The following is a 12139-nucleotide window of genomic DNA, read 5'->3' as shown; positions in this document are numbered from 1 at the left end:
TTATACAATTATCATTATTATTATTATTATTATTATTCAGTCTTATACTGAAACGAAGACAGTTCCAGAGTTTCGGACCACACAAAAAAATAATATTTGCCTCTTATTTTATATCAATAACACAGATCTCTCTCTCTCTCTCTCTCTCTCTCTCTCTCTCTCTCTCTCAAAAACAGAAAAAGTTCAACGGAAAACCTGAGCAATCTCTTGGGGTAATAAGGGTGAAGAAGAAAGCTTTATTTTTGAGCTCAACAGTTTACTTTCTCGTCTCGCTCGTTCTTCTACCGTCTTTACACTGCAATTTTGCAGATATCAATCACACAGACACTAAAGCGTGCATTAAAGATATCCAAAGTTTATTTACAGACACGTTGCATATAGTATATAGACGACAGACTTACAGATCAGTATGTGAAACAGACAAAATTCACTATCATAATCAATCCTGAATTTCACAGAAATCAGGGTAGAGACACTTGTAGTGGAGTAAGATGATTCCTTGTTTTCTTTGCCCCTATTAAAAGGCCTTGTTGCTGCATGTTGGTGGAGTTTGAGGGAACCAATGTACAAATAGTAACAACGTTGTACTGTAAATATTGTACAATAGAAATATTCAATAGCATTAGATCACAAATGGAGAAAGCTCACCAAATCTTTGTGTTTCTACACAAAATAATATTATTTGGACGAAAATGTTTGACTATTGCACTTTTAAGCCTTCATGCTTTACTGTTTCTCCTGCTAAGACTAATGGCATATGTACAAAATGTATTTTATTAATCCATAAACGACTCAGATTGAGATTTTTTTTTTTTTTTGACACTTACATTTATTTTTTTTTTTTTTTGGATCAGATTCTCTGAGCGACCCGGATGTGTACTTCTCACGTTGCTAGACGCGTTGCTAGGAAAAGAAGCGTCAGGTCGCGCGCAGTCACATGGGGTTGATTCCAATACCCTTCACCTTCCCTCTGTTTGTTCACTTCTTAGTCCGGATATACGGTAAGAAATCATTCTTAAACACTCTGAAAAGAGCCTACATGGGTCCGATTTGGGATGCGACCCAGTTACAAGTTACAAGGGTTAAGTTACTGAAGTTCTGGGTGGCCTTCAGTAAGCTGTGGGTCCAGGTTTCATATAATTTTTGCATAGAGTATTTAAAAGAAAATAATTCCTATTTTCTATTCTTTTATTTTCTTATTTTTAACGAGGAGGAAAAATTCAGAAAGAATGAAGACCAACACAACGGTGATCTGAAACTGAACGTTTCCGGTACGCGTGCTCTTCATACATAAGCTGATTCAAGGTGAAAGTACCAAAGTGCGGTAAAATATGATTAATGTGTGTGAATGAGATTGTGAGTATTCGTAGTGTCCTGCTTTGGACTGGTATCCCTAGGCAATAAAAAATACATAGGATGGACTGTAATGTTTCAGGAGATCATCATGATATGATATACTGTACTAGACCTAAACCAGGTCCTGGATGCTCATGGCCACCACTGAGCATCACCTGTTCTGTTCTTGATGCCATTTTTTTTGTCTCAGAATAGTTCAAATTTCAAATAAAAAAAAAAGAATATATGGGTTCTGGGGGTTGAGGGTTCGAATCTCCAGTCAAGGTGTAGAAACATCTCAGCAATGATCAAGAGAAATAAGAGGCACCTGAGCTCATTTTCAAATGTGGTTGCAAAGGGTCTGAATACAGACCCTCTGTTTTTTTGTTATGGGGTAATAAGTGTAGGTTAATGAGAAAGAAAATTATTTTGAATGATTGCAGTGTCAAGGTGCAACATGACAAAAATATGGGGGATTCCTCCAGGAAATCTAGTTTCCTCCAGGAAATCCAGTTTCCTCCCTTTCCCAGTTCAAAGGCATATGTAGTAGTGGGGAAGTAGTAGCTCATGTTTAAGATGTTGGACTTCTGATTGAAAGGTCATGGGTTCAAATCCCACCACCACCAAGCTGGTCACTGCTGGGCCCTTGAGCAAGCCCCTTAACTTACACTTGCTAAGCTGTATAACTGAAATAATTGTAAGTTGCTCTGGATAAGGACATTTGACATATGATGTAAATGTATGTTTTAGGTTTACTGTCAGTTCGAATCTTTTTGTAGTATGCATTTTGTGTCCTGTGATGTTTTGGCACCTCGTGCTTACTCCCTGAAGTAGACTTCAGGATCCCATGCAACACTATACAGATATAGGCCTCTTTTTAGTTTCTGTGTAAGATAGTCTATCACACCCCATGCTGATATATGAAAATGATACATGCTGGAGAGGGGGTTGTTATGTGTCACAGCATGCACCACAGTAACGCTACCTTCACCCCTGAAGTGCATTACTTTCTTATAACAGAACAGTCTGGAGTGTGTTTTTTTTTGCTTTCACTGAAGAGATTTGCCAGTAAACACATTGTTTTATTGATTAATGATTAACACATTTTGTAGTTTACAGTTAGATTTGTGTTTCAATACACAAAACACACATATCTTCTTTGTAGTATAGAAATTTGCTGAGCTGGGAAACGCTAACATTTTGGAACGTGCTTACACCTGAGACTCCTTACATACAAATAAAAAAAATGGTTTTCTTAAATAAATAAAAAAACATTCAACATTCATTATTATATATTTTACTTTTTATTTGAATTTTAATTCAGTTTATTCTGAATCTTTTTCAGAATTATGTGGAGCATCCGTGTTCAACTCTGGGTGTATAAGTTGTTGCTATAGATATGTAGAACAAATGGATTTATATTTACCTCAGTCTTTTATTAAAATCTTATTATAGGCAGTTACACAAAAATATTGCACACCTACAGTCCAATCAGGTTCGAGAATTCACCCATGCCGTGGTCTGATCTGTATAAGTTAGATAAGTTAGATCTGATCTGTATAACTAAGTTAGATTGATAGCATACAGTGCTGAAAATGAAGTCACTAACTGATATAATGGTCAATTGTATTTATCTGCATGTATTTTAATGCTTTATTATTGAAGAGTAGCAAAACAATTGTTTCATAAAATGTTTTTTTTTCCAAGTGTTCATGAAGCTTATTGGCTGTTTCATGGAGAAGTATGAGAAGCTGGCTAAGATTGGTGAGGGCTCTTATGGAGTGGTGTTTAAATGCAGAAACAAGGAAACGGGTCAGATAGTGGCCATCAAGAAGTTTGTGGAATCCGAAGATGATCCAGTCATCAAGAAGATAGCACTAAGGGAAATCAGAATGCTGAGGGTAAAACAGCTTTTTCCTTCTTTTTTTGTTGTTCCAGCTTTGCATTGCTGATGCTAATACTCCTGCAAAACCTTCCTGTTATGACTTTATCAATTGTAACATGTAAGTAGCAACCTGTAGCCCAAAAGGAAGTAAAGTTCTGATATAAACTTTATATAAACAGGCAAATTTTAAATTTAAGACACTTCAATTCCTCCCAGATGTCTAAGGCCGATAGGCAATTCTTGTATGCATTAAAAACAGTATTAGAATGTAGCTTTTTAATCAAAGTGTCCCTGAACTCATGAAGATCCTGTTTATACGGATCCCCTTGCAGCAGTTAAAGCATGTAAACCTGGTCAACCTTCTGGAGGTGTTCAGGAGGAAGAGAAGACTTCACTTGGTCTTTGAGTTTTGCGAACAGACCGTCCTCAATGAACTCGACAAGCACCCCAGAGGGTGAGTTTTATGTCTTTTCCTTCCACATTTTTTCTTCATAACTATAGGGCAGTTTATCACAATCCCAGAGTTGACTAAATATGTATATTCCCAAATATTCCCAGACATTACTGGGAAAGTTGCAATCTATTCACGTATAACACATTTTCTGGATTCAGTTTATGCCAACTGCCTAAACCTGTGTGTAGTTCATGCCTCCAGAGTTACCAGATTTTCCTTAAGAAGAAGAATTCAAGACAAAGGATTAATTATTAGTCCAAATGAATAGTCCAAATTGTAAATCTTAATAAACTCTATGCACAATAACATCTGGTGTGGCATCGGAAGTCATTTTTGGTTAAAACTGTGTAAAGATTCAATTCAATTTCAATTAATTTTCATTTGTATTGCGCTTTTAACAATGAACATTGTCTCAAAGCAGCTTTACACAGATAATGTGGTGATAAAAAATGAATATGTTCTTTATAAGTGTTAGTTTGTCCTTGATGAACAAGCCGGTGGCAACTATGGCAAGGAAAAACTGCCCGAGATGGCATAAGGAAGAAACCTTAAGAGGAACCAGACTCAAGAGAGAACCCACCCTCATCTCGGTTGCACCGAATGTCCATCTATTGCAGATATACGATGTTGCAGGGTGAGGTGATGGTGATCAGAAGCAAACTGTATTCCTGAGAGAAGAGGTGTGAGAGGAAGAGAAGGATATGTCTTTTGTGTCCTTATTGTTGTAAGATGGTGCAGGAGAGGATGAAATATTATACTGTTTACAGTAATTTTTTTCCGATTACTGTAAATTGTGTTAATCATATCATCAGAGTCAGCTATCACACCCACAAGTCAGGAAGGAAAAGGCTTTAAATTAAATACTTGGAGTTACATTGACAATTTGAAGGTATTCACAGTATTCTGTGATTTGTAAATTAAGTTTTGCCACTAGTACGGTTCGCTGTACGTGTGCTATACTGAATTCTAGCGAAAATATAAGCAGCATTTTTTGTTTTTGATTAATATTTGTAAAATAGCACCCATTTTGTGTTTCTTTTATATCGTGCTGTTGATAAAGCTATAAAATACTAACTCAATGACACAAAAACAGTTTTTATTAATTTTTTATTTTGATTCGCTGGACCTAAATCAAATTCAAAATTATCATATTTATGTATTTATTAGAGGTTGACCGATAATGGATTTTACAGATATTGACAGCTAGGTTGGAACATACTTGCCAATAAGCAATTAAACAAACGATAGTTCTTAAAATGCATACTGGATAAAAATAAATAAACACACAAATAAAAAAATTGAATCAAAACTCCATTTAAAATAGTACTGAACTTTATTACAAAAAAATTACTTAAAACAGTACTGAATCATGAAAATGTGCTAAAAGAAAAAAATATATAAATATATTAATTATATTAATAAATATTGAGGTAAATAAAAGACATGCATTCAGACTGAAACAAAAAGTAACTCTCCAAATAAAAAAAACAGTAACATTCAAAATGACTAAAAAAGACACTTCCAATAAACAGCACATGGCGTCAGTAATTTGCCTCTAGAGGCTGCTCTCATACAATAAACGCAACCCGGAAAAACTATTTTTATTGATTTTTGCAGATAACCAATAGTTTCAGCAATCAACTGATGAATCGGTTGCCCTCTAGTATTTATGGAACCAGCCTCATCAAAAATACCAAATACCCTCCATAATCTCTGACCTGCTTTCATAGACATTAACATTAAAGTAATGTAAACCCCACAGTGTTCATTTCCTTTCACCTTGGACTTATTAAAAAAAATACATCATTGCTTCTAATCTATTTTCTTACTCATGCATGACTGTTATAAGGTGAATATTTTAAAATAGCCCTTCAGTGCATGCCTGTGCAGTGATTTTGCTTTTTATCTTTTTTCTTACTCATACATGACTGCTATAAGATAAATATTTTAGATTTGCACTTTACTGCATACCTGTGCTCTGATGGTCAAATATCTGTGATTGTTTCTCTTGGGATAATGGTGCCATTAAAACAAGGCATTTGTGAAGTAGTGAGATAATCCCCGAAATATATCTATAGAATTACGTTTTTGAAGCTCTAATACACAGTAATACATAACACATATATAATTAAAATAATTATTCATTCAATCATTCTGGCTGGCCAAAGGTCACATGATTACACAATTTCTGCAAGTTTTCTTTTGGTTCTAAAGCGTTCTCTATATTTCGACAACAACACCTCTGCTTTTATTTCCTATGTCCTCAGGGTTCCTGAGTTCCAGCTGAAGAGCATCATCTGGCAAACTCTCCAAGCTGTCAACTTCTGCCACAAACACAATGTCAGTATGCAGACTTTTGTGGTTCTGTAGCCTCTCCCAGCCTGTCAAACAGTTTGTGCTTTATATAATGCAGCTGCCCTTCTCTTGTGATTTTAAGGCAAAGCTGGCTCAGTGTTGATTTGTTCTTTAAAACCTTACATCTACATTAGGAATATTATATACATGCACTACCAGAAGTACTTTTATTTTGTGCAATCTGACAAATTTAGTTATATGATGCTATAAGGGGTAGATGGCAGATTACAGCATGTTTACTCATAAATTAAAAACTATTTGCCAATATTAATCAATGCAAATCTCTCTCTCTCTCTCTCTCTCTCTCTCTCTCTCTCTCTCTCTTATATATATATATATATATATATATATATATATATATATATATATATATATATATATATATATATATATATATTGTGTTGTGTGTCTAACTGCTTAAATTTTGTAATGCTTTAAATGCAAACCCAAGCTACCAGTAGATAACTGTCAAATTTAAAGCACTTCCTAATTGTGCTACTGGGGCGATTCCATTTGTGTCTAGCTGCTATTTCATCTACAAATATATTTGTAAAGTAAATTAAAAGCAATTGTAACACATTCACTTCTATGAAATGCTTGGAAAATGTCACAAGTCACATGTTGAACAGGAAGAGAAAGTGGAAACATATGACTTAGTCAATTGTTCATTTTAAAGTAATCGTAATGGCCTTAATGCACTCATGCTGTTAGCATGAATTCTAGTTTAACAACATTTGCTAATTCATGCTACAAACTCAGCTGTTACTTTTAAGGCCGTAATATACTTAAGTATTGAAGCCCTGACAAAAATTACATTATTTACTGAGAAACTAGCCAAATACTTTACTTAGATTTAATGTTGATAAATAATACGAAAATTAAGAGTCATTTTGAAGTGGCAATGGCTAAATGGTACCCCGAACATAAAATTAGCTATATACTAGGCATTTAAAAATTTATTTCCAATGTGTTTTTAATTACTTAGTTGTCCCTTGTCAAATAAAATAATTAAATCTAGAATTAAAAAAACTGTGTTCATTCATTAATGGTAGTTAGTGGAGCACGGCAAAGCATAGGCATAATCTAACATCAGTGTCCTTTAAAATGATAAAACTTGTACATAGATACTGACATGTGGAATGTGTTATATCAGAAAATTATGTTTAAAAATGTGTTTCTTATTTCTTTTGTAAACAATTATTTATCTTACGGCAAAAAATGCAAGCCAATGGTACTTATTTTGCCAGTTGTCTTACTGCTCATACAGAAAAAAAACTGTGTTACTGTGGATGCTTTTCTCATTGGTCAGCACTAAACCCAGTCTTGTTTCAACAACATGAGGAAAACATAAATCTGAAATCCTGTTAGCATGTGCTCATTTTAATGCCAGGTGTAATGCAAGCATGAAGCTGCATGCACTAATACGGTTTTCCTGTTACTATATGATGTATGTAAATCCTCTAATATACAGTGTGTGCATATGTTTGTCTGTGTACAACCATGTCCAACAGTGCATCCATCGGGATGTGAAGCCAGAAAACATCCTCCTAACCAAGACTGGTGTCATTAAGCTGTGCGACTTTGGATTTGCCCGCATACTGAGTAGGTCACTAATTTTAACTCATTCCTACAGTATGTGTTTCCTGTGTGTTTAGCATACACACCATGCTCAGACTTATTGACCTAGGCCTTGTTTTCAGTGTTACTGGTTTAAGCCCAAGCTCAGTTTCTGTATTAACCTCTCACTACACTTGACTAAGGATACAGACATTATTTGTAATGTTAAAACTTTTTATTAGTTTATTCAAAATGTATGCGAAATGTAACAGCTGCCCTAGTTGTAAAATGTATTTTTTTTTGTTGTTGTTGACAACAAATCTAGTCTATTTGTATTGGTATGTGGTAACTAATATTAATGATTGTGTTAGAATGGTAAAACTTAAAGAGAAAATGTAAAACAATGAGATAAGGCTAGAACTTCTGGGAAAATTTAGGTGCTTCTAAGTAATCTTTATTAAAAATATAAGAAGATTCTGTGATAGAAACAGTGTTAGTAATACCCACTACCCACATATCGAACATTTTCTAATCGTTTTCAGTGTTACGGTCTTCAAGCCTAAACTTGAACTTTTAAACTTAAAACTTTAGGTATGTTTCAGATGTGAGTAACAGTTTCTGTAGTAACTTCTAAGTACACTTGACTCTGAATACAGACATTATTTGATACCCTTATTCACTTTATTTGTCTATTCAGAATATATAAAACATTCATCAGCTATCTTTATTAGTCTATAGGGATTTTTTTGGCAACAATTCTAGTTAATTTGTATTGTAGTTAATAATTATTACTATAATTATTAATTAAATATGAATTATTGTGTTAGAACAGTGAACCTAAAAAAATAAACTTGCAAAACTACTGGACTGGGGCAAGAAATCCAGGGCCTCCCTGCCTAAAGCTTCACTTACCATGTTAGGTTTCAGTGTATCGTTACCACAGGTTAAAGTGTAGCCTGGGTGTCAAGACTAGTGTGGTCTAATGGGTGCCGGTGTAATCGTTCCTAGCATGATGCACGTGACTGTAAATGATAAATTATTAGGGCCTTTTAAAATACTGTTGTAATGTTCATTTTTGTAAATGGGGTTCATCGGTAAAAGTCTGTTGTCTATTCTGTGTGTGTGAGATAGCTGGCCCGGGCGACGACTACACTGACTACGTGGCCACACGCTGGTACCGAGCACCGGAGCTTCTGGTAGGAGACACACAATACGGCCCGCCAGTGGACGTGTGGGCGCTGGGCTGCGTCTTTGCCGAACTGCTTCTCGGGAGTCCTCTGTGGCCTGGATGCTCAGATGTAGATCAGCTTTACCTCATCCGCAAAACACTGGGTACGAGTCAAATATGATCAATAAAGGATCAATTAAAGAGACCCATTGAATTGACTGCTATAGTTACACTAACCTGGTGAAAGGAAAGGAAAAATACAGACATTAGACCCTTTTATTCACATTTACTCAGCATGAAGGCATCTATTGATTGTGCATTAAATATATGTTCAGTCATGCATGTATTGCAAATTGTATAACTAATCATTGATTGCCAAAGATAATCGATTTAATACATGCAAATTACTCTAATTTTATAAGAAAGTAATGAAACACCAAGAAGTGCTATGATATTCCAGGTGGGTGCTACAGTGTCACTGTCGTTTCTATATTAACCCAGTTGGATTGCTAGGCTGTTGCCAGGGTGTTGCTAGGTGGTTGCTATGATGTGTGAAGTGGATCCCAGTTAGTAAATACCATGTTGCTAGGTGATTGCTCTGTTATTACTTTAAGTTGCTAGGATGATAGGTCCTCCATATAGTAAATAATGTCTGTAGTTCCTGTGGTTTGGGTTGCATAACCTGATGACAAAAAATAAAAGCGCCCCGAAATCTTTCCTATGGAACAATGACCCACTTTGTTAGCACTGCTACGTGACTATTCTAAAGCCAGATTTTCCCAAATCACCAGACCCATGTGTTGAGATCTATGTCAAAGATTGCAACCCATGAAAGCATACAAATATTTTAATTACAGTAAAAGCATGATGAAGGTGAAAAACAGTATGCTAACACTGTCACATTAGCATCATAAACATTTATAAACAAATATTGAAACTATTGATTCTGCAGGTGACCTGATCCCTCGACATCAGCAGGTGTTTCGCTCTAATGCTTTCTTCAGTGGAGTCAGCATCCCTGAACCAGATACCATGGTAATATTACACTCACTGATTTTTCTCTTTCTCTCTCTCACAGACACACACACACGTACACACACACACACACACACACACACACACACACACACACACACACACACACACACACACACACACACACACATACACACAAATTGTTCCACTGCTTAGCTAATAAATATGCTTTATTATAGGAGCCACTTGAGAGGAGGTTCTATGGTGCCTCTCCTCATGCCATTACTGTCATGAAGGTAACATTTTTAATATATATATATATATATATATATATATATATATATATATATATATATATATATATATATATATGTGTGTGTCATTTTTTATTGTGCAATATATGTAAACAAACATTAGATTGTGTGTGTGTGTGTGTGTGTGTGTGTGTGTGTGTGTGTGTGTGGATAGTCCTGTCTCATAATGGACCCTGCTGAAAGATTGACATGTGAGGAGTTATTAGAGCTGCCATACCTCCAGGATGAGGGTGGAGTTGGATGGGTACGAGAAAGTGAACGACCCATGAGGCGCCATGAAAAAGGAACCAGACGCAGAATGACAGGGGTAACTAATGTCCCATCCATGAATCTGCACTAAGAGGAAGTAATATGCACATTTTTCAAGATAGATAAAAAAGGTTTTTTTTACCTTCTTCATTACATTCAATCAATTTATGAACATGAGTATTGCAACCATAAAAGTACAACCAATAAATAATGGCTTATAACAGATATTATAACAGAGTATTCAGGCCTACTTTCATCAGTTATCTTCGTATAAAATATCCTATTTGTAATACCATTATAAATATTAGAAATAATGTATTTAAAAAAACTGTAAGACCAGAACTGAGAGGTGTTGTGTAGAGATAGAAAACAATGGCTCCCATATTATCCCTGCTGAAAACTACAATAAAAACATTGACATTCTAATAATTTCGACTACAAATTACAACCTGGGAGCTGTTATCCATTAAAACCATTACCAATTGGTTTCCAATAAGTACTGTGTTTTTCTAGTGAATTTTGTTCTATAATTTATTCTTCAAAGCTGCTTTGAGACAATGTCCATTGTGAAAATGTAAATGAATTGAATGAATTAGATTGTACGACATTTAATCTTATTATATATATATAACTATTCAGACAAAAAATTAGAATATTAGAATATTATTAGAATATTGGAATATGGATGCTTAATGCTGAGACCTGTACAGATCTACAAAAAGCCAAAAGTGTCCTATTAGGCCTTAGGTGTATCTTTAGACAGAGCATGCCACCAATAGAAGTCAGCAAATTATTTTAGAAACCCTCAGGGACCATTAAACCCAATATACTTCCCATTATAAATTGTTACAAATTCTGTGAGGGTTTGCTTGTGTTTCTCAGCAGGGCTTGTTTTCCTTTTTTCATATCTTGAAATTTCTTTTCATTCAGAAAATGTTAATTTTTGATTTTCCAGGCCCAGTATTTGCCTCAACTTACCAGCAGCACCGTTTCCCCGGCACCCGAGCTAAAGAACAAACACAAGCCCAAGTATGACCACCATCTGCCCAACATCTGACTCTAAAAGGGAAATTGAAATGATGGCATATGTTACAGGAATGTTAGGGGATAAAATCTATATAAATCCCCAACAAATCCAAAATGATTTACATGAAATTGAATATACAAATGATCCATCTCAAAAATCCAAAGGAACATTTTGAGAAGTGGCACTGCCATTAAGTTCGATCTTGATTATGCATTTGAATGAGTTGTAACTGTAACTTATTTCTCATACTTCTGAATTGCTTTTAACCCTCGATATAATGTGCGAACAAATATGATTAGTCGGCACAATCCTCATCACCAGTAATATAGCACCACCTTACCATGTGGCCTCAGTTAAATGATTACTATCCAACCTTTATTGTAGCTCACCTAAGTGTCCTTACTAGTCCTACCTTGCTTGCCTTTGTGCCAAATTTATCAGGGAGTAGTTTGTTGTGTTGCAAAAGGGTATATTAATATTTGAGGCTAGCATAGCTCTTCAACTCAAAGCATTTAAATGCAGTTTAAGAATTAACAGCTTGAATTGTAAATGTTTCTTTTGTCTATCTAACTCGCCCTATGGGTTCTTTTATTCATTTTTCGACATCTGTGATTTTCTCACTCATTAATGCAATTGGTAGGGTTGTGTGTTGCACTACTGTAACACTGTTCATTAGCGGAGCCCCAATGTTTTATGCAGAACCACAGATGTGACCCTTTTTAACTGTTTAGAAGTAAAATCTCTATTATCATATTGACAGGCTGAATAAACAAAATGTTGTATGTATCAAGGTCTTGTTAGCAATGAAATAAACAGCAAA

At 35.1% G+C, this 12139-nt stretch overlaps 1 protein-coding gene across 8 annotated transcripts in view; it reads left to right on the top strand.

Annotated features, from left to right (window-relative positions):
• Positions 1-12139, top strand: part of LOC124402797 (cyclin-dependent kinase-like 1) — a 21195-nt gene extending 9056 nt beyond the window's left edge. Inside the window, exons 1-11 of one of the 8 annotated variants that reach the window (XM_046876049.1) lie at positions 925-1001; positions 1211-1271; positions 3043-3236; positions 3553-3674; positions 5942-6014; positions 7541-7631; positions 8718-8918; positions 9707-9789; positions 9969-10025; positions 10198-10350; positions 11248-12139. In XM_046876049.1, the coding sequence (XP_046732005.1) occupies positions 3048-3236; positions 3553-3674; positions 5942-6014; positions 7541-7631; positions 8718-8918; positions 9707-9789; positions 9969-10025; positions 10198-10350; positions 11248-11349 (1071 nt within the window). In that variant the 5' untranslated portion in view covers positions 925-1001; positions 1211-1271; positions 3043-3047 and the 3' untranslated portion in view covers positions 11350-12139. Of the gene's footprint in view, positions 1-854; positions 1002-1024; positions 1306-3042; positions 3237-3552; positions 3675-5941; positions 6015-7540; positions 7632-8717; positions 8919-9706; positions 9790-9968; positions 10026-10197; positions 10351-11247 lie in introns of those variants that run through there. The other 7 variants (XM_046876048.1, XM_046876051.1, XM_046876052.1 and 4 more) reach the window with 7 other exon arrangements.

Source organism: Silurus meridionalis, chromosome 20, assembly GCF_014805685.1.
Source record: "Silurus meridionalis isolate SWU-2019-XX chromosome 20, ASM1480568v1, whole genome shotgun sequence".
NCBI lineage: Eukaryota > Metazoa > Chordata > Actinopteri > Siluriformes > Siluridae > Silurus > Silurus meridionalis.
This window is presented reverse-complemented; position numbering and strand designations above follow the sequence as displayed.